Here is a 23,895-nt window from a genome sequence, read left to right on the forward strand (position 1 = left end):
TGTAAGGGGGCCGGCGGCGCGGCTCTGGGACCCATCCAAGCTGGGCCTGTGATCGTCCCTCTGGAGCTAATGTCCAGTAGCCTAAGAAGCCCAATCCACTCTGCACGCAGGTGAGTTCGCTTCTTCTCCCCTTAGTCCCTCGATGCAGTGAGCCTGTTGCCAGCAGGTCTCACTGAAAATAAAAAACCTAAACTAAAACTTTCACTAAGAAGCTCAGGAGAGCCCCTAGTGTGCACCCTTCTCGTTCGGGCACAGAGATCTAACTGAGGCTTGGAGGAGGGTCATAGGGGGAGGAGCCAGTGCACACCAGATAGTCCTAAAGCTTTCTTTAGATGTGCCCAGTCTCCTACGGAGCCGCTATCCCCATGGTCCTTACGAAGTCCCCAGCATCCACTTAGGACATTAGAGAAATTATGTTCACTTTCTGGAGATTCACTGTTATATCTGTTTTTTTTTTTTTTAAGAAAGCATGAAAAATAATTGGTGAATTCCACTGCAATTTGATTTTATTTCATTAGGCCAGGGATGGAACCCTGAGAAGCACCTAGACTCCAACCCGGCTTTGCTCTCACAGTGTGGTCTCTTTTGCATATGCACCGGTCATGCAGACTACACATGCCCGGAAGTGGCTCCCCCTCTTTTCTATTTAATCAGAGAAGGGGGGGGGGGGGGGGGGGGGGGGCAAAGGAGAATAAAAGAGCACCACCAGACCCCAATACAATACATACATATGTATGTATGCATGTAACACTATGTATGTATGTATGTATGTATGTATGTATTTATTTATTATACAAGTTGAGTATCCCTTATCCAAAATGCTTGGGACCAGAATTATTTTGGATATCGGATTTTTCCGTATTTTGGAATACAGAAATTGCATACCATAATGAGATATCATGGCGATGGGACCCAAGTCTAAGCAGAGAACTCATTTATATTTCATATACACCTTATACACACAGTCTGAAGGTAATTTTAGCCAATGTTTTTAATAACTTTGTGCATTAAATAAAGTTTGTGTACATTCACACAATTCATTTATGTTGCATATACACCTTATACACACAGCCTGAAGGTCATTTAATACAATATTGTAATAACTTTGTGTATTAAACAAATTTTGTGTACATTGAGCCATCAAAAAACAAAGGTTTCACTATCTCACTCAAAAAATTCCATATTTCGGAATATTCCATATTTCGGAATATTTGGATATGGGATACTCAACCTGTATGTATATATATATATTTTGAAACAAGTATATACAGGTGCGCTGGTGACTCTATGTAAGGTAGTCCACAGACCAACAATCCGGGCTTCAGGCACAGGTAATTTTAATTACCGCAGCAATATTCTCCTATATTCACTCCGAACTCCTGGAGATAAGTTTTCTAAAGATACAAATGAGGAGAAAGTGCGCTCATAGTGCAGGTAAGTATTTTAATGGATAAAACAACACTGTGTATAATCCAGGACAGGTAATTTAAAGACTCGTACCCTGACTACCCACTCTGTGGGCTGATTACCACATGATATAGATATTTCCACAAGGCTGTCTCAACGATCGCCTACCACAGTCCGGGACACAGCACCGTCTCCAGCCGCAAACACGTCAGGATCCGTCCAGCCACCGTGCCGTGCAGTCGACCAGATCAGCCAGCACAATTGTGGAGAGAAGACGTCAGACAGACCATATATATATATTTCCTATATTTGAATGTATTTGCCTTAGTAGATTGTCCACAGATGGTCATTTAAGCGAAAAGGCTATATAGATAAGTAATATTTTACTTCTAGACTGGCATGCCACAGGGGAAACCTTCCTGGGACACGATATTTGGACTTTTCCCTCCAGTAAGAAGCAGCAGCAGCTTCATCTGTCCCCTGTGAGGTCATACAGGCACAAAGTGTCAGCACAACGGGCAAAGAGCAGACACTGGATTTATACAGACCTGAGATCAGTTGCTCAGACGGAATAGCGGGGTGTACGAGGGACACACATCCTGCCCGCTGCGCCAACAGAACCATTTCACTCTACACATTTTTATTCCTTTAATGCTGCTTGTAGTCAGATTGGTAATAAAAATGTAGACTTGGTGTGCAAAATCTTAATATCTATCTTTCTGTGTTTTCCAGGGTAAATATGTTCCATAGTAACACTTTATGCACAAGGGATAAGCAATAAAAAGGAAGTAAAAAAAGTATAAAGTCAGTTTTAAAAGTAAACAAGTAAAGCTAAAAATTCAACTAGACAAAAACCTAACTTTCACAGAGTATTCTATTAAGTATTATAAACTTAATGTCGGGATAGAAGCCCAATAAAGCATTAAAAGCATGTCCGTTAATAAACAATTCCTATGCAACTAATCAATCTGACACTTATACCCCCCCAAGGAGATCTTTTAGCTTTCTTTCAGCAAGTCCGAAGTAATGGAATACTATTTAATGTCAAAGAACTCAATTAAGTTTTAGGAACACAAAATAACATCCTATTTTCATCCTAACTACTCATTTCAAATAAGAACAAATATTCAGAAAATTACCTTAGGATATCTGTTTCAATTGGTCACTAAGCAATGCAGCCACAAGCCTGTGAATTTCAAGTAAAGTTCCCCTAGTTTGTAATGATATAAGTAACAAATATGTCACTTCGTTTAAACACAGAAACCCCAGTAGTTTTATACAGTTATCCAACTAGATATGAATCGTAGGCAGCACCATTTGTTTAATGCAGGGGTGGGGAACCTTTTTTCTACCGAGGGCCATTTGGATATTTATAAAATCCTTCGGGGGCCATACAAAAATTCTCAACTTAAAAAATTACCCTGCCCCCCAGTAGGTCTGTCCCTTAGAGGTACTGTGTGTGCCGGAGGCGCGCACGCGCCAAAAAAATGGGTGTGGCCAGTTAAAATGGGACGTGATACACATATGCCCCCAATAGTACGGTGCCAGATCCACAATTGCCCCCACAGTGCCAGGTATACAAATGCCCCTCACAGTGCCAGGTATACAGATGTCCCCACAGTGCCAGGTATACAGATGCCCCCACAGTGCCAGGTATACAAATGCCCCTCACAGTGCCAGTTATACAGATTCCCCCACAGTGCCAGGTATACAAATGCCCCCCACAGTGCCAGGTATACAAATGCCCCCCACAGTGCCAGGTATACAGATGCCCCCACAGTGCCAGGTATACAAATGCCCCTCACAGTGCCAGCTATACAGATGCCCCCACAGTGCCAGGTATACAGATGCCCCCACAGTGCCAGGTATACAGATGCCCCCACAGTGCCAGGTATACAAATGCCCCTCACAGTGCCAGTTATACAGATGCCCCCACAGTGCCAGGTATACAAATGCCCCCACAGTGCCAGGTATACAGATGCCCTCCCCTCTCCCCTCCGTGCTGCTTACCGTGCTCCTTTCGGCGGGACACGGAGGAGAGCACGGTTGTCGGGTGGGAGCGGCGGCGTGTAGTACTTTAAACCAGCCGCCGGTTCGAGAGCCAATCAGAGCTCGCGGACCGGCAGCCGCGGCTCCTGATTGGCTGCCGGTCCGCGAGCTCTGATTGGCTCACGGACCGGCGGCTGATTTGAAGTACTACACGCCGCCGCTCCCACCCGCGCTCTCCTCCCTGTTCTGACAGCTGAGACACGCTGCCGCTCAGTCCGGACTGAGCGGCAGCGTCTCACTGACACAAGCTGGTGGGCCGGACCAAACGGCTTTGCGGGCTGTATACGGCCCGCAGGCCGGAGGTTCCCCACCCCTGGTTTAATGGTTAGCATGACAGCACTGTGGTCTTTGGTTAGATTACCACCCAGGCCATGTGTGGAGTTTGTATGTTCTCCATTTGCGTTTTCTAGTTTCCATATAAAAAATAGGATTTTAATTACCTACCGGTAAATCCTTTTCTCGTAGTCTGCAGAGGATACTGGGGATCCATTTAGTACTGTGTGTATAGACTGGTCCACTAGGAGCCATGGGCACTTTAAGAATTTAATAGTGTGGGCTGGCTCCTCCTTCTATGCCCCTCCTACCAGACTCAGTCTAGGAAACTGTGCCCGAGGAGACGGACATACTTTGAGAGAAGGAAATAAAAGGATAGTGGTGAGATTCCAAACCAGCACACACAAACAAGAGGACAGCCAAGCTAACCAAACTTGAAAACAGGAATAGCAACAGCTGTACCAAACTACAATACTTGCTGAGGTTCCTGCAGAACTGATTGACCAAACTGAAGGTCCTCAGAGGCCAAAGTATCAAATTTGTAGAACTTAGCAAACGTGTTCGAACCTGGCCAAGTAGCTGCTCGGCAGAGCTGTAAAGCTGAGACACCCCGGGTAGCCGCCCAAGAAGAGCCCACCGACCTAGTAGAGTGGGCATGTACAGATTTTGGACCGGCAATCCTGCCGTGGAATAAGCATGCTGGATAGTGAGCCTGATCCAGCGTGCAATGGACTGCTTCGTAGCAGGACATTCAATTTTATTGGGATCACAAAGAACAACAACGAGTCCGATTTTCTGTGACGAGCTGTTTGCTTTACATACACCTTCAAAGCCCTCACAACATCCAAAGACTTAAGTAGCAGAGGTGTCGGTAACAACTGGAACCACAATAGGTTGGTTGATGTGAAACGCAGACACCACCTTAGGAAGAAATTGCTGACGAGTTCTGAGTTAAGCTCTGTCTTCATGGAAAATTAAATAGGGGTTCTTGTGAGACAATGCCCCCAGCTCCGACACACGTCTTGCTGAAGCCAAGGCCAACAGTGTGACGATATTCCACGTAAGATATTTTATATCTACCACCTGTAGCAGTTCAAACCAGTCCGATTGGAGGAACTGCAGCACCAAATTGAGATCCCAAGGTGCCGTGGGAGGCACAAAGGGAGGGTGGATGTGCAGAACACCTTTCAAGAACGTCTGGACCTCAGGGAGAGGAGCCAATTGTTTCTGAAACCAAATGGACAAGGCTGAAATCTGGACTTTTATGGAGCCCAGACATAGGCCCACATTCACACCTGACTGCAGAAAAAGCAGTAAACGTCCCAGATGAATTTCCACCCCAAGAGACGTATTTCGTCCAAATACGGGGGTAATGTTTAGACGTTACCCCTTTTCTGGCTTGGATCAAGGTAGGAATTACTATGTCCGGAATGCCTTTCCGGGCTAGAATTTGATGCTCAACCTCCATGCCGTCAAACGTAGCTGCGGTAAGTCTTGATAGACGAAAGGGGCCCTGTTGCAGAACATCCTCGCGAAGAGGTAGAGACCACGGATCTTCGATTAGCATCTCTAGAAGGTCCGCGTACCAGGCCCTTCTTGGCCAGTCCGGAGCAATGAGTATTGCTTGAACCTTTTCCCTTTTTATTCTTTTGAGAAATCTTGGGATCAGAGGAAATGGAGGAAACACGTACACCATCTGATAGACCCATGGAGTCGTCAGAGCATCTACCGCCACTGCCTGTGGGTCTCTCGACCTGGAACAATACCGCTTGAGCTTCTTGTTGAGACGACAGGCCATCATGTTGATTTGTGGATATCCCCACCGACGTGTCAAGCACCTGAACACCTCCGGGTGAAGGCCCCACTCCCCTGGGTGCATGTTGTGTCTGCTTCCCAGTTGTCTACTCCCAGAATGAAGACCGCTGACAACGCCACAGTGTGTTTTTATGCCCAGAGGAGAATTCTTGTCGCCTCTGACATTGCTGCTCTGCTTTTTGTTCCGCCCTGTCTGTTTATGTACATTATCGGCGTCACATTGTCCGATTGGACTTGAATGGCTTGATCTTGAAGAAGATATGAGGCCTGCAGAAGGGTGTTGTATATAGCCCTGAGTTCCAGAATGTTGATTGTAAGGGCGACTTCCTGACTTGACCATCTTCCTTGAAACTGCACCCCCAGGGTGAATGCTCCCCAACCTCTGAGGCTTGCGTCTGTGCTTAGTAGAATCCAATTCTGAATCTCGAACCGTCGACCCTCGATTAGGTGAGAAGTCTGAAGCCACCATAGAAGAGAAATCCTGACTCTTGGTGACAGATGGATTCTCTGGTGCATGTGAAGATGCGATCCAGACCATCTGTCCAGCAGATCAAGTTGGAAAGGTCTTTCGTGAATCCTTCCGTACTGAAGTGCCTCGTAAGAGGCTACCATTTTCCCCAGAAGGCGAATGCATAGATGCACTCAGTCCATTGGCTGTTGCCAGCCAATGGACTAAGTGTATGAGTTGAGCTCATGATTGTTGGAGCACCTCCAGCATGACCATTGTTGCAAGCCCAATTTCAAGGTTAAAGGCTAATAGCTGGTTAGGAATAGATATCTACAGTATTAAGAATTATTTTATTTATGTATGTCTGGTGCGGGATACAAACTGAATAGTGAATGCATAGATGCACCAATATCCGGGTTGGCTTTATGACATCAATACCAATGCCTTTTCCAACAGGAGGAACACTTTCTGCGACTCTGTGTCCAGTATCATTCCCAGGAATGGAAGCCTCCGTGTTGGCTCTAGGTGAGATTTCGGAAAGTTCAGAATCCACCCGTGAACCCGGAGTAGTTGGGTTGAGAGGGCAATGATGTCCAACAACCTCTCCCTGGACGGCACCTTTATCAGAAGATCGTCCAGGTACGGAATTATGTTCACTCCCTGTTTGCGGAGGAGGAACAACATCTATGCCATCACCTTGGTGAACACCCTCGGTGCCGTGGAGAGACCAGATGGCAGGGCGTGGAATTGGTAGTGACAGTCCTGCAGTGCAAACCGTAGATAAGCCTGATGAGGTGGCCAGATCGGAATGTGAAGGTACGCATCCTTGATATCCAGAAACACTAGGAATTCCCCTTCCTCCAGACCTGAGATCACCGCTCTCAGAGACTCCATCTTGAATTTAAACACTCGTAAGTATGGGTTCAACGACTTGAGGTTCATAATTGGTCTTACCGAACCGTCCGGTTTGGTACTACAAACAAGTTGGAATAATACCCCTTGTTTTGCAGATGAGGTGGAACTGGAACATTGACCTGAGTCTGCACCAGTTTCTGAATGGCATCCTGTAAAGTTATACTTGCCTTCTGTGAAACTGGTAAGTCTGATTTGAAGAATCTGTGAGGTGGGGAGCTCCTGGAACTCCAGTCTGTAGCCCTGGGAAATAAGACTTATGACCCAGGGATCCTGGCACGAACTTGTCCAGATGTGACTGAAGAATTTTAGCCAGGCTCCCAGCCGCCAGTCTTCCAGGCATAGCGGTCCACTGTCATGCTGAAGGCTTTGAGGAAGCAGAGCTTGAACTCTGTTCCTGAGAACTGGCAGTTGCTGGTTTGTGTGGTTTACTTCTAGCGCCTCTGGTGGCTGTAGAAGAACCTCTGGTTTTGCCCTTAAACTTGGCTGTCCGAAAGGACTGTAAATTGGAAGCAGATTAGGCTTTCCTAGCTGGGTGAGCTGCGGAAGGAAGATAAGTGGACTTATCCGCAGTAGCTTTGGAGATCCATTTATCCAATTCATCTCCAAATAAGGCCTCTCCTGTAAATGGTAGGCTTTCCACACCTTTCCTGGAGTCCGCGACAGCAGTCCACTGGCGTAGCCATAAGCCCCTGCGTGCTGACACTGCCATAGCAGTGGTGCGTGCATTAAGCAAGCCTATTTCTTTTATGGCTTCCACCATAAAGTTTGCAAAGTCCTGTATATGTTGCAGGAGTAAAACAATCTCCCCCCTAGATAAGGAATCTAACCCCTCAATTAGGTTACCTGACCATTTAGCAATGGCTTTAGTGATCCACGCACATGGTATAGTGGGTCTCTGGGCCACCCCAGCAGCTGTGTACAAAGATTTGAGTGTGATCTCAATTCTACGATCAGCTGTATCTTTAAAGGAGGCTGCACCAGGAACAGGCAATACTATTTTCCGTGACAGCCCTGATACTGATGCGTCCACTATCGGTGGATTTTCCCATTTTTTCATATCCTCAGGAGGAAAAGGAAAGGATGAGAGTAACCTTTTAGGGATTTGAAATTTCCCATCAGGATTAACCCACGGTTCTTCAAACAGGGTATTTAGTTCCTTTGACACAGGAAAAGTGACTGAGGATTTCTTTATTACATTAAAATAAGATTCCCCACACTCCTCTGTCATCTTATCAAGAATTTGCAGAACGTCTCCGATAGCTTCTACAAGAACCTCTATTCCCTGTGACAGAGCAGCACCCCCCCCCCCCCTGAGTCCACCTCACCCTCCTCCATGTCTGACCCTTTATCATCAGAATCAGATTGCAGGATATGGGCCAGTGTACGTATTTGCGGACAAATGGTAGGGGTCTGAGACGCTGGTTTGGGGACTAAGACTCTGCTCATAAACTCATCCACAGACTGTCTTACATATTGCGGCTCTCTATCATTGCGGGACAATTTAGAAATATTGGAAATCATTCCTTTAATGGAATCCAGCCATGCTGGTTCAGCCCCGATAGCCTGGGAAGATGCACTACACTGAGTACACAGTAGTAAGCCACCTGGGAAGAGGAACACTCTGCCGCACATGAAACACACTCTTTGCCTGACATATTGTAAATGTGACAGCACACACACACAGGAAAAGGTTAAAACAACAATTAACCCATAAAGATCCTTCCAGGGAGACACAGAGTATTATGGAGCCAGTACACAGGGCCCTTATCGCTAATGCCGAGCTTAGCCGGGTCGCAGACTACCCAGATTGGAGACTTACTACACTAATAGTCGCTCCCCCTCTGCTATGACCCCCTGGTACCGCTGAGGTAATCTGGAGTCTCTCGAGAGGAACTGCACGTCCCTGTCAGTCAGCGTTTGTGACCACTGCGAGGGAAAATGGCGCTGGTGAGCTGCTGGATCCGCTCATAGTGAAGCCCCGCCCCCTCCATGGCCCACGGGCTTCCCGTTTTTTTTTTTAATACTGGCTGAGGTCATTTAGTGCTTAAAATGGAGCCAGATCCATTTTAAGTCTTTGTTGCCAGTGTGGGTACTGTGTACAGTGTACTGAGACTCGGTTCGCCCCCTCAGAAGCTGTGCGTCTGCACTGTGTACTGAGTCTGGAGACGCAGTTCGCCCCGGTTAGAAGCCGTGCGTCTCCGTACCCTTATGCCGCCATAATGGCCAGCGACCCGCTAACTGGGACGCCGGCTTAGTACTCACTACTCTTCACTCTTCTGGCTCTGTTAGGGGTGGCGGCGTGCTGCCGGAATGTACGCTCGCCGTGGTGGGGCTTGCGGATAGTTCACTCAGGAGCTAGTGCCCTGTCAGAGGGGAATGGGACCATTAACCCTTCAAGAGGTTGGGCTGTTCCCCCCCCCCCCCCCCCAAAGTCCCACGAAGCAGGCAGGCTGGTGCCATCAAGTCCTGCGTGAAAATAGCAAACCGATAAAATAAATGCAGAAAACTCTTCAGGAGCTTCCATAAGCGTGACCGGCTCCTCCTGGCACATTTTATAAACTGAGTCTGGTAGGAGGGCATAAAGGGAGGAGCCAGCCCACACTATCAAATTCTTAAAGTGAGCATGGCTCCTAGTGGACCAGTCTATACCCCATGGTACTAAATGGATCCCAAGTATCCTCTAGGACGTAAGAGAAATTCAATATTATACTTAGTAGGTTAATTTGATTCTCACCCCAAAAAATTAACGTGTGGGTGTGTTGTAGTAGTGAACAATAATTCTGAGATCCACTGGGGCAGGGACTGATGTAAATGTCCAAATGTTCACTGTAAAAATAAGATTTTACTTACCGATAAATCTATTTCTCGTAGTCCGTAGTGGATGCTGGGGACTCCGTAAGGACCATGGGGAATAGCGGCTCCGCAGGAGACAGGGCACAAGAATAAAAGCTTTAGGATCAGGTGGTGTGCACTGGCTCCTCCCCCTATGACCCTCCTCCAAGCCTCAGTTAGGATACTGTGCCCGGACGAGCGTACATAATAAGGAAGGATATTGAATCCCGGGTAAGACTCATACCAGCCACACCAATCACACCGTACAACTTGTGATCTGAACCCAGTTAACAGTATGATAAAACGAAAAGGAGCCTCTGAAAAGATGGCTCACAACAATAATAACCCGAATTTTTGTAACAATAACTATATACAAGTATTGCAGACAATCCGCACTTGGGATGGGCGCCCAGCATCCACTACGGACTACGAGAAATAGATTTATCGGTAAGTAAAATCTTATTTTCTCTGACGTCCTAGTGGATGCTGGGACTCCGTAAGGACCATGGGGATTATACCAAAGCTCCCAAACGGGCGGGAGAGTGCGGATGACTCTGCAGCACCGAATGAGAGAATTCCAGGTCCTCCTCAGCCAGGGTATCAAATTTGTAGAATTTCGCAAACGTGTTTGCCCCTGACCAAGTAGCTGCTCGGCAAAGTTGTAAAGCCGAGACCCCTCGGGCAGCCGCCCAAGATGAGCCCACTTTCCTTGTGGAATGGGCTTTTACCGATTTTGGCTGTGGCAGGCCTGCCACAGGATGTGCAAGCTGAATTGTACTACAAATCCAACGAGCAATCGTCTGCTTAGAAGCAGGAGCACCCAGCTTGTTGGGTGCATACAGGATAAACAGCGAGTCAGATTTTCTGACTCCAGCCGTCCTGGAAACATATATTTTCAGGGCCCTGACAACGTCAAGCAACTTGGAGTCCTCCAAGTCCCTAGTAGCCGCAGGTACCACAATAGGTTGGTTCATGTGAAATGCAGAAACCACCTTAGGTAGAAATTGAGGACGAGTCCTCAATTCTGCCCTGTCAGAATGAAAAATTAAGTAAGGACTTTTATATGATAAAGCCGCCAATTCTGACACACGCCTGGCTGAAGCCAGGGCTAACAGCATCGTCACCTTCCATGTGAGATATTTGAAGTCCACAGTGGTGAGTGGTTCAAACCAATGTGACTTTAGAAAACTCAACACAACATTGAGATCCCAAGGTGCCACTGGAGGCACAAAAGGAGGCTGTATATGCAGTACCCCTTTTACAAATGTCTGAACTTCAGGCATTGAAGCCAGTTCTTTCTGGAAGAAAATCGACAGGGCCGAAATTTGAACCTTAATGGACCCTAATTTTAGGCCCATAGATAGTCCTGTTTGCAGGAAATGGAGGAAACGACCTAGTTGAAATTCCTCTGTAGGGGCCTTCTTGGCCTCACACCACGCAACATATTTTCGCCAAATGCGGTGATAATGTTTTGCGGTTACGTCCTTCCTGGCCTTGACCAGGGTAGGGATGACTTCATCTGGAATGCCTTTTTCCCTCAGGATCCGGCGTTCAACCGCCATGCCGTCAAACGCAGCCGCGGTAAGTCTTGGAACAGACAAGGCCCCTGCTGGAGCAGGTCCTTTCTCAGCGGTAGAGGCCACGGTTCGTCCGTGAGCATCTCTTGAAGTTCCGGGTACCAAGTCCTTCTTGGCCAATCCGGAACCACGAGTATAGTTCTTACTCCTCTCCTTCTTATGATTCTCAGTACCTTTGGTATGAGAGGCAGAGGAGGGAACACATACACTGACTGGTACACCCACGGCGTTACCAGGGCGTCCACCGCTATTGCCTGAGGGTCCCTTGACCTGGCGCAATATCTGTCTAGTTTTTTGTTTAGACGGGACGCCATCATGTCCACCTTTGGTTCTTCCCAACGGTTTACTATCAGGTGGAAGACTTCTGGGTGAAGTCCCCACTCTCCCGGGTGGAGGTCGTGTCTGCTGAGGAAGTCTGCTTCCCAGTTGTCCACTCCCGGAATGAACACTGCTGACAGTGCTATCACATGATTTTCCGCCCAGCGAAGAATCCTTGCAGCTTCTGCCATTGCCCTCCTGCTTCTCGTGCCGCCCTGTCTGTTTACGTGGGCGACTGACGTGATGTTGTCCGATTGGATCAATACCGCCTGACCCTGAAGCAGGGGTTTCGCTTGACTTAGGGCATTGTAAATGGCCCTTAGTTCCAGAATGTTTATATGAAGAGATGCTTCCATGCTTGACCACAAGCCCTGGAAATTTCTTCCCTGTGTGACTGCTCCCCAGCCTCTCAGGCTTGCATCCGTGGTCACCAGGATCCAATCCTGAATGCCAAATCTGCGGCCCTCTAGTAGATGAGCACTCTGCAGCCACCACAGAAGAGACACCCTTGTCCTTGGCGACAGGGTTATCCGCTGATGCATCTGAAGATGCGATCCGGACCATTTGTCCAGTAGATCCCACTGAAAAGTTCTTGCATGGAATCTTCCGAATGGAATCGCTTCGTAAGAAGCCACCATTTTTCCCAGGACCCTCGTGCACTGATGCACTGACACCTGGCCTGGTTTTAGGAGGTTCCTGACTAGCTCGGATAACTCCCTGGCCTTCTCCTCCGGGAGAAACACCTTTTTCTGGACTGTGTCCAGAATCATTCCTAGGAACAGTAGACGTGTCGTTGGAATCAGCTGCGATTTTGGAATATTTAGGATCCACCCGTGCTGACGTAACACTACCTGAGATAGTGCTACTCCGACTTCTAACTGTTCCCTGGACCTTGCCCTTATCAGGAGATCGTCCAAGTAAGGGATAATTAAGATGCCTTTTCTTCGAAGAAGAATCATCATTTCGGCCATTACCTTGGTAAAGACCCGAGGTGCCGTGGACAACCCAAACGGCAGCGTCTGAAACTGATAATGACAGTCTTGTACTACAAACCTGAGGTACCCTTGGTGAGACGGGTAGATTGGGACGTGGAGATAAGCATCCTTGATGTCCAGAGACACCATATAGTCCCCTTCTTCCAGGTTTGCTATCACCGCTCTGAGTGATTCCATCTTGAATTTGAACCTCTTTATGTAAGTGTTCAAGGATTTCAGATTTAAAATTGGTCTCACCGAGCCGTCCGGCTTCGGTACCACAAACAGCGTGGAATAATACCCCTTTCCCTGTTGTAGGAGGGGTACCTTGATTATCACCTGCTGGGAATACAGCTTGTGAATGGCTTCCAAAATTGCCTCCCTGTCGGAGGGAGACTTTGGTAGAGCAGACTTCAGGAACCGGCGAGGGGGAAACGCCTCGAATTCCAGTTTGTACCCCTGCGATACTACCTGTAGAATCCAGGGGTCCACTTGCGAGTGAGCCCACTGCGCGTTGAAATTCTTGAGACGGGCCCCCACCATGTCTGAGTCTGCTTGTAAAGCCCCAGCGTCATGCTGAAGACTTGGCAGAAGCAGGGGAGGGCTTCTGCTCCTGGGAAGCGGCTGCATGGTGCAGTCTTTTTCCCCTTCCTCTGCCCCGGGGCAGGAAGGAATGGCCTTTAGCTCGTTTGTACTTATGGGAACGAAAGGACTGAGTTTGAAAAGACGGTGTCTTTTTCTGCTGATGTGAAGTGACCTGGGGTAAAAAGGTGGATTTTCCAGCCGTTGCCGTGGCCACCAGGTCCGATAGACCAGCCCCAAATAACTCCTCCCCTTTATACGGCAATACTTCCATATGTCGTTTGGAATCCGCATCGCCTGACCACTGTCGCGTCCATAACGCTCTTCTGGCAGAAATGGACATAGCACTTACTCTTGATGCCAGGGTGCAAATATCCCTCTGTGCATCACGCATATATAGTAATGCATCCTTCAAATGCTCTATAGTTAACAGAATATTGTCCCTATCCAGGGTATCAATATTTTCAGTCAGGGAATCCGACCACGCGACTCCAGCACTGCACATCCAGGCTGAGGCGATTGCTGATCGCAGTATAACACCAGTATGTGTGTATATACTTTTAAGAATATTTTCCAGCCTTCTATCTGCTGGTTCTTTGAGGGTGGCCGTATCAGGAGACGGTAACGCTACTTGTTTAGATAAACGTGTGAGCGCCTTATCTACCCTAGGGGGTGTTTCCCAACGCGTCCTAACCTCTGACGGGAAAGGATATAGTGCCAATAATTTTTTAGAAATTAGCAGTTTTTTGTCGGGGGAAACCCACGCTTTTTCACACACCTCATTTAACTCATCTGACTCAGGGAAAACTATTGGTAGTTTTTTCACACCCCACATAATACCCTTCTTTGTGGTACTTGTAGTGTCAGAAATGTTCAATGCCTCCTTCATTGCCGTGATCATGTAACGTGTGGCCCTACTGGACATTACGTTTGTCTCCTCACCGTCGACACTAGACTCAGTATCTGTGTCTGGGTCTGTGTCGACCCACTGAGGTAACGGGCGTTTTAGGGCCCCTGACGGTGTCTGAGACGCCTGGACAGGCACTAATCGATTTGCCGGCTGTCTCATGTCATCAACCGTTCTTTGCAAAGTGCTGACATTATCACTTAATTCTTTAAATACGATCATCCAGTCAGGTGTCGACTCCCTAGGGGGTGACATCACTAACCCAGGCAATTGCTCCGCCTCCACATCATTTTCCTCCTCATACATGTCGACACACACGTACCGACACACAGCACACACACCGGGAATGCTCTGATAGAGGACAGGACCCCACAAGCCCTTTGGAGAGACAGAGGGAGAGTCTGCCAGCACACACCAAGCGCTATATATATATATACAGGAATAACCTTATATAAGTGTTATTCCCTTATAGCTGCTGTTTATATAATTTTTAGCTGCCAATAGTGCCCCCCCTTCTCTTTTTTACCCTGATTCTGTAGCAAGTCTGCAGGGGAGAGTCAGGGAGCCGTCCTTCCAGCGGAGCTGTGAGGGAAAATGGCGCTTGTGTGCTGAGGAGATAGGCTCCGCCCCTTCACGACGTCCTTATCTCCCGCTCTTTGCTGTAAAAATGGCAGGGGTTAAAATACATCCATATAGCCCAAGAGCTATATGTGATGTATTCTTTTGCCAACCTAAGGTATCATCTGTTATATTGCGTCTCAGGGCGCTCCCCCCCAGCGCCCTGCACCCTCAGTGACCGGAGTGTGAAGTGTGCTGAGAGCAATGGCGCACAGCTGCGGTGCTGTGCGCTACCTTAGTCTGAAGACAGGATCGTCTTCTGCCGCCGATTTCACCGGACCTCTTCGCTCTTCTGGCTCTGTAAGGGGGCCGGCGGCGCGGCTCCGGGACCCATCCAGGCTGAACCTGTGATCGTCCCTCTGGAGCTAATGTCCAGTAGCCTAAGAAACCCAATCCACTCTGCACGCAGGTGAGTCCGTTTCTTCTCCCCTTAGTCCCACGATGCAGTGAGCCTGTTGCCAGCAGGACTCACTGAAAATAAAAAACCTAAAAAACACTTTTATTCTAAGCAGCTCAGGAGAGCCACCTAGCCTGCACCCTTCTCGTTCGGGCACAAAAATCTAACTGAGGCTTGGAGGAGGGTCATAGGGGGAGGAGCCAGTGCACACCACCTGATCCTAAAGCTTTTATTCTTGTGCCCTGTCTCCTGCGGAGCCGCTATTCCCCATGGTCCTTACGGAGTCCCAGCATCCACTAGGACGTCAGAGAAAACACTGGAAAATGTGTGCTATATAAAGGTTACTAAATAAATGTTATTTATTTCAGGATTTCCTAAATGTAATTGGCAAGTTATGCTCCAAAACATGCACTGCACACAGTAATTCCTATTAGAGAACATACAGTAGTAATGTATCTACCAGAGTGAGGCTTATCAATACTCTAAAAAGTCATTTTTATATGAATGTACTGTAATTATGGGAACGTTATGTCTCTGCGAGGTGTCAGAGGAAGGTTGACCTATGGAAAAAGTTTGGGATTTGTTTTTGTACTCACTTCGGTTCACAATTAGTAGATATTTACTCCCCCCATAGTAGCATCTACACTGCCCCCCTATATTTCCCACCCAGGACAAAATGACCCTTTGTCAGTTCTGGGGGTTCAAAAGCACTGCCCATTTCTATCCCCGCCTTGTCCCCAGTATATAGATTATATACGTGGCATAGGTTTGTCATTTATATCTTTTTGTTGATGATCAGCTCAGCTTTGTTATCATTGAACAAGACAAACGGGTTCCAATGTATAGACGGTGTCTAGGACGGCCGCATATGGTCGACATGCATTGAGGTTGACACTGGAAAAGGTCGACAGATAAAAAAAGGTTGACTGGCTCAAAAGTCATTTTTATTGTTTGCTTTTTTATTGACCTATGAAGTGGTTACATTATATCTAAAACTAAATATGATTGGTTATGTTTCCTCTACTGAATCCATAGGCCACGTGCGAAAAAACGAATATTGCCGGACCATGCTAACCTTGTTATAAACAGGACTTTATTAATACCCCTTTTACACCAAAGTCCCGGGTGTGTTTCAAACCAGGTCAGACACTTTAACACCACGGCGTCAACCTGGGCTATTCCCAGGTTGGCGCCATTCAGACTGTGCCAGCGTTTAGAGATGACTTCCTCTCCAAGTGCCGGGAATCTGGATCTCCCCATGCTGTAAACGTTGGACGACCCAGGTTACCCGTTTACCCAGCCCCGTGTTATTTGTGTTCCCGTGTTAAACCCTGCTCGCTACCCAGATTGGTTTGCCAGGTCAGCTGACTAAGGTTTTTCCTCCGAGACCCTTTTACACTGAGGGGCGTCCCAACATGACCTGCCAATAACCCGGGTAATTTTGCAATGTAAAAGGGGTACAACTCGGCATGCTAGGACACAGTGTTAACAGAGCATAGTGTGTATTAGGAAGTATACTTGTAGAATTACATGCTTTTAATTATATGAATGTATTGCCTTGGGTCAATAGACGGTGGCAGGGAAAGTCATGTCTGGCTGTGAAAACGGTTTCGAGGCTATATGTAATAGGGTGCGATTTTCTGAAAACGTGCAATTTTTACCGCAAATTCGCACGTTTTTCCGAAAATCGCAAATGTAATAGCTTGCGATTGTTAAAAAATTTAAGTTTTAAACATATACCAAAAATTGCAAGTGAAAAATCGCATCCAGATGTTTTCCCATTGAAAACAATGAAAATTGCAAATGTAATAGGATGCAATTTTTTCACTTGCACACAAAACCTTACCAAAAATCGCCAGAATAAAAGACCAGCTTTAGACTGGCAATTTTTGGAGAAGCATGCACAGATCAATGAGACCCGTGCATGCTTCTGTCTGCAAAAGTAAAGGTGGTGTTAAAATAAAAAAATAGCGCACAGGGGTCTGCCAAAAGCATAACCAGTTGTTGTTGTTGTTATTATCCAGTCCCAGGCTCTTTGAGCCGGTCCTGGTTGCAAAAATACAGGGAAAAAATTGATTGGGGGTTCCCCGTGTTTAAACAACCATCACCGGACTCTTGGACCGGTCCTGGTTCCAAAAATACAGGGGACAAAAGAAGTAGGGGTCCCCCGTATTTTTTAAACCAGCAACATGCTCCACTAGCCAGGGAGATAATGCCGCAGCTGGGGGAGTGGGGACCCCTAAAATAAAAACCTCCCCGTCACTCCAGGCACCCAAGAGCCAGGGGATGAAGCCTGAGGTTGTCTGTCACCCCCCCCCCCCCCCCTGGGCTGTGGACGGAGGGCTGATAGCCATGGAAGAGTTAGAATGAGGTTTGTGTTTTGCTGTGGAGCTACAAGTCCTAGTAAGCCTTCCCTGCATGCTGGTACTTGGAGAACCACAAGTACCAGCATGCAGGGAATTAACGGGCCCGCTGGTACCTGTAGTTCCACAACTAAAGATATACCCCAAAAAAAGACAATACATACACACCTTGAAAGTAAAAGTTTATTAACACACACTTACACATACTTACCTAGTGTCCCACGCAGCACTTCGGTCCCCTTGTCCAAGTAGAATCCATTAGGTTATCTCTAAAACAAATCCCCAATATACTCACTTAGAATCCTGTGTAGATCGGTCCTCTTCTGTCCAAGTAGGCATCCACAGGGTTAAAAATAACAATACGTAAAAAAAAAAAAGAACCTAAAGGACCCGGGCAGCCAATCAGGGAGCGCCACGTCATAGTGCTCTCCTGGCCTGTCAATCAGGCAGAGCGCATAGGCTATAATGGAGGATCGCGGTCCTCCATTATAGTCAATGATGGGAAAATTGCTGTCTGCGGCTAACCGCAAGGTTAATTGAGGTCAACCTGCGTTATGATGACCTACGTCGTAGCCAAATTTCTGAAAACACCAGCACATTTATGTTGCACATTTCTGAAAACACCAGCTTTATTGTGTGCGGTGATCTGATTGTTTGCAATCAGATCACTGCACACAACATAGCATTGTACAGATGTGTCCTCATACATCTTTGCAGCGGTCACACCAAACAGCCCCTAGTGATGCGGCAGGTCGTGTGAGAATATACTAGCGTCGGGTGATGTTTTTGCTGATATCTGATACTGGTCTATCTGTGTGTGTCCGAGTAGTGAAAGAATGTAGCAGCCGCAGCATTTTTCCAATACAAGTTCTGCTCCGAATACAGACTCAGTCACACACAATATACAAGTGTCATATATCACATTAATCAGCACAGTCTCTGCATGTGTAACAGCCACATAGCGTTGCGACTAAGACACATTTTCGGCAAAAAAAGATGCCGACATTAGCAAAAGGTGCATGGAATCTGGCGGCATCACGTGCTGCATGGCGTATTGAGGCTGCATGTATGAGGACACATCTGTATATACCACAGCTTACTGTACCCCCAGCTTACCATACTTCACGGACAGATCCTCCTTTACGTACTAATGGTCTCCAAATACTTACAAATATGTAGCAAAGAAAATAAAATTAGCAACAATACTAATAAATAATAGATTTTAATGCATGGACTAGATTCTATTGGTCACATAAAGCTCTAAACTGCAATACATCAAACATACCTCGGGGAAAAACTCTTGCGGGAATTTCTCTTTCTCCAGCATAGGGGTGCTCTCTAATGTGTCTGAGTAGATCTCTTTGCCAGTGACTTTTCGGTACTTTTTTGCTAAAAAAATAAATAAAAATAAAATAAAGAGACAAATTATAATCTGAAATGGTGTTTCAATCCACATTATTATTGCTGGAATATTCAACAAGATGCAGATAACCATTAGAGGGGAGGCACCGGAGGGAAAGGACCACAAAATAATTCTACAAATTCATTAAACCTATAACCATGATATAATAGCAAACACGCGGCTATGGTGGCCAATCCCGGGATCGGAATCGGCGGGATCCCGGGATTTAGGGCCAAAAATGGCCGGCATTCAATCCCGGGATTGGAAGCTCCAATCCCGGGGATTGAGGGATCAGCGTGGAGCGTCCACAGGACGCTCAGACGCTGCCCGGCTTCCTCCCTCCGGCTCCCCCGGCGCAGCATGAGATCACGCTGCGCCGTCAGCCGCCGCTGGGGAGAGAGAATGTGTAGTTCCCCACCCACCCGCTCGCGGTAAACGGTCAGTTATGTGTGCGGGGTGGGGCGAGGGGGCGGTGACATAGTTAAAAGCCAATCCCGCCATTTTTCAATCCCGATACCCAGGATTGAAAAAATGGCCCGGGATTGGCTTCCCTACACACGGCGTAAAGGACAACTAAATATCAAAATCTTAACTGCTCAGATATTGACATTATTCTATTATTAACATTTACTTAGAAGGCACCAGCATATTATGTTGCACTTTGCAGTTAGATATTAACCACAAAAGTGAAAAGCATCGCTTGGTGCTAACCGGACACACACCCTTCATCAGGGGCCATAGCAGGATTTGGAGGAAAGGGGAATGGCAGAGCTGGTCTACCCTCCTGAGGCCCTTGATCTGCCCTTCTCTGCATGCATATTAACTAGTAGATGCTGAAAGACTAATTACGGCTTCACTGAGCATGTGCTGGCCCAGGCCCGTGCTCAGAAGAGGCGACGCACTGGTAACACCTGGACTCCGTCCCCTCCGGGGCCAATAATTGCAGCACCTCTTATGGATGTGGTAGTTCCATCACTGCCTGCCACTCTGGTGTTTAGTAATTACCTCTTCAATCAATTACTAACAAATGCAACTTCACCAAAATCTACAGGCCCCTGCCCTGGTGGGATCTCATACAGGTCATAAATGTAGGTAGTAGTTCCAGCGCTGCAGGGCCACTGGCCCAGACACACTGTGCAATTATGTTACTGAATAAGTATTCAACACGATAACTTACAGCTCACCCTCCATTTATAGGTAAGCACAGCAGCAGTATAATATACTGAAACGTATGTCTCAGCCTACGGGAAGGACACCTACATCATGGACCAGACGTATTGAAATCCGAGCTGGCCGGAGGTGGGGGATCCTGGCCGGACTCGGACGTTTTTTAAAATAGCAATCAAGTACAAGGTAAAACCATGTTGTAAATGATCGCCGCTTTAAAAAAACGTCCGTGTTCGGCCAGGAATCCGCACCTCCGGGCCCAATGTCTGCTAAACCCAGGTAAACATAAAACTGCAACAACAATTATGAATCATATCAGGTAACAGTTCCCTACAACCTAAGCAGGAAGCGACACAAACGTCCCCTAAAGGGATGCAATAACATAGCAGAAATAAAGAAACTGAGGGGCAGATGTATTAAGCCTGGAGAAGTGATAAACCAGTGATAAGTGCCAGGTGATAACGCACCAGCCAATCAGCTCCAATATGTAAATTTACAGTTAGGAGCTGATTGGCTGGTGCGTTATCACCTTGCACTTATCACTGCTTTATCACTTCTCCAGGCTTAGTACATCTGCCCCCAAGTGCTTAAATGGTAAGCATCACTATACTTTCAGTTATATTATTACAGTAAGTACCCTTTCCTCCATGTGGTAGAATGAAGCTCACTGTATTAAGATAAAATATGGAGTGTTGCTGGGAACCCAGAGACCGAAACTTCCACTGATGTTCCGACCGCAAGCAAACAGACATCTGAAAGATACACCCATTTGACAGGGGACTATTTGCGCAGTGTGACATTGACGGCACATACAGCCAGATGTTATCATACAACTGCATTCACTGCTTTGTCTATGCATTTGCATCCAATTAGTTCTAACAGTGACTAAAGAAATTATAAAAGGTGAGGGGCACAAACAATACTGCAAACTATTTGAAATCGCCATCAGTAGAGCAAGAATGATTTGGTCTATGGAAGGCCTTGGGGAACCTACAAAACGGGGAGGAAGCTGCCACTCGGGTAACGCTGCACTGTAGGTTAAGACAATTGTGTACTATATTAGCAGACACTATGGCCATTGTCTGTGGCAGAGCATGCTGGGATGTGTAGTCCCACAGCAGCTAAAGGGCTGCATGTTGAGGGGGATCAGGGAACGGCCGTTGAGAGAAGCCCACTGTGTACAGGCACCAAATACATTTTAAGACTTTAGTAAATATCACCTGAAGTTAGTTTAGGAGGAAAACAAGTGGGTATATTGGAAGCCAAACGCCTTTATAAAGAAATCAAAAAGATTGAGCAAAAGTTCTTGCTGCTCAGCAGGGGAAGATACACTGGTAGGATCCAAATTTTAATTAAAGAAAGTATATTCTAATTTTAATTTGTTTTATGGCACATGCAAAGTTATGACCTACCTATATCAATCTCACTCACTGTCTCCTTGATTAAGAACATAAAACGTTTTATGCTCAGAGCCCATTAAACGATAGAAAGGTGGGCGAGTGGACACAGTGGTCAGATTCTCCCCATTAATAGTCCTGCATTGTTCTAGTTGTTGCCCAGAAATACAATAAAATGTTAATGGTTTTTTAATACTGTTATCTCATTTGATTTCGTTCAGCATTATAGATGATGGAGGCTTCTGGCACAGATTGAAAAAAAAAAAAAAAAAAAAAAGGAGAAGGGGAAAAACAAGATTGATGAGTGTAAAACTTTCAATTGCTATCTCTACAGAAATGCCACTCAAATATCTCACAGCGATGAGACCCTGTACCCTCAATTATAAGAACAGAGGTAATTTGGCGTTTTACAGCTAAGAAGAAAAAAAAAAAAAAAAGACATTAATAAAGCGGCATAAATCGAGCCAATTAGTTCATTTCATGGTTATGGCCACTTTATGACGTTTCAAATTAATGTGATGTAAAGGGCCGATTAATGTGGTCTGGGATGACCATTTACAATGGGGTGTGCTGGAGAAACGAGCGAGCCATAAATAAGGAAGGTGACGAATCTGGAAGATAACCAATTTTATTTTTTTTGGTCTTCATATATAATCTTGAGGAAATGTCAACCAGAGAAGTAAACTATCTTTCCACTACACTGTGAATGAAGTGCTTTATCTTTTATGAAGGGATATGGTGGGGGTAAAGTTGGTTCCGGTATGAATGGTCGACCATGTTGTGGTCGACAGTCATTAGGCCAACCACTATTGGTCGACATTGGCAAAAGGTCGACACATGAAAAGGTCGACATGAGTTTTTTGTTACTTTTTTGGTGTCGTTTTCTGCGTAAAGTGACAGGGAACCCCAATTAGTGCACCGCGTCCCCTCGCATGGCTTGCCATGCTTCGGGCAAGGTGCCTCGCTCTGCTACCGCTGCACTCGGCACAGGTTACCGTTCCCAATCGTAGTCCACGTGGATCGTAAAGTATGGGAAAGTTCCCCAAAATAAAGAAAAATGTGAAAAATTCATGTCGACCATGTCAATGTCGACCAATAGTGGTCGACCTAATGACAAACGGATACCGGTAAAGTTATCGCAGAGCACTATGCAACAAGTGCGGTCAAAACTCTATGATGGGGTTACTTTCATAAATACAGTCACTGTAAAAATATAAATCTAGATATTAATAGCAGAAGGATGACTTTTATGAGTGACATATTTCTATGATGCCGTTATCTAAACAGGGCACAGCATATACCAAGTCCGTAGATATGCAGAAAAATATTGGCGTTGTAATTGGTTCCTTTGTTTCGGAGTTAAGTGGCAAAACGTCCGCCTGCCATTTACAATGCATCGCCACTGTGCTCTGGAAAATGAGACAGTTGGTGAACTCTCCCTGTGCACCTGGTGGGTGACCTGGATCATGTGGTCTGTTGAGTGGTCTGGAAACTGTGACCGTTATTTGCAACCACCCCCTAAGCAGGGTTTTATTTCGAAATTCAACTCCGAAGGGGGTGAAAGGGGGTAAAATGTTCCGCCCAGCAAACCTTTGCCAAGTTGAAACCTGGCATATCAGTTAGTATAATATTTATAAATAAGAATTTACTTACCGATAATTCTATTTCTCATAGTCCGTAGTGGATGCTGGGGACTCCGAAAGGACCATGGGGAATAGCGGCTCCGCAGGAGACTGGGCACAAAGTAAAAGCTTTAGGACTAGCTGGTGTGCACTGGCTCCTCCCCCTATGACCCTCCTCCAAGCCTCAGTTAGGATACTGTGCCCGGACGAGCGTACACAATAAGGAAGGATTTTGAATCCCGGGTAAGACTCATACCAGCCACACCAATCACACCGTACAACTTGTGATCTGAACCCAGTTAACAGCATGATAACAGAAGGAGCCTCTGAAAAGATGGCTCACAACAACAATAACCCGATTTTTGTAACAATAACTATGTACAAGTAATGCAGACAATCCGCACTTGGGATGGGCGCCCAGCATCCACTACGGACTATGAGAAATAGAATTATCGGTAAGTAAATTCTTATTTTCTCTAACGTCCTAGTGGATGCTGGGGACTCCGAAAGGACCATGGGGATTATACCAAAGCTCCCAAACGGGCGGGAGAGTGCGGATGACTCTGCAGCACCGAATGAGAGAACTCCAGGTCCTCCTCAGCCAGGGTATCAAATTTGTAGAATTTAGCAAACGTGTTTGCCCCTGACCAAGTAGCTGCTCGGCAAAGTTGTAAAGCCGAGACCCCTCGGGCAGCCGCCCAAGAAGAGCCCACTTTCCGTGTGGAATGGGCTTTTACAGATTTTGGCTGTGGCAGGCCTGCCACAGAATGTGCAAGCTGAATTGTACTACAAATCCAACGAGCAATCGTCTGCTTAGAAGCAGGAGCACCCA

The 23,895-nt window shown here is 46.6% G+C and overlaps 1 protein-coding gene across 4 annotated transcripts in view; it reads right to left on the reverse strand.

The window, feature by feature from the left end:
• Positions 1–23,895, reverse strand: part of INPP5A (inositol polyphosphate-5-phosphatase A) — a 911,370-nt gene that overhangs the window by 346,660 nt on the left and 540,815 nt on the right. For all 4 annotated transcript variants that reach the window (XM_063962166.1, XM_063962167.1, XM_063962168.1 and 1 more), the window contains exon 6: positions 18,761–18,864. In XM_063962166.1, coding sequence (XP_063818236.1) covers positions 18,761–18,864 — 104 coding nt within the window. The remainder of the gene's footprint in view (positions 1–18,760; positions 18,865–23,895) is intronic.

Source organism: Pseudophryne corroboree, chromosome 3, assembly GCF_028390025.1.
Source record: "Pseudophryne corroboree isolate aPseCor3 chromosome 3, aPseCor3.hap2, whole genome shotgun sequence".
Lineage (NCBI taxonomy): Eukaryota > Metazoa > Chordata > Amphibia > Anura > Myobatrachidae > Pseudophryne > Pseudophryne corroboree.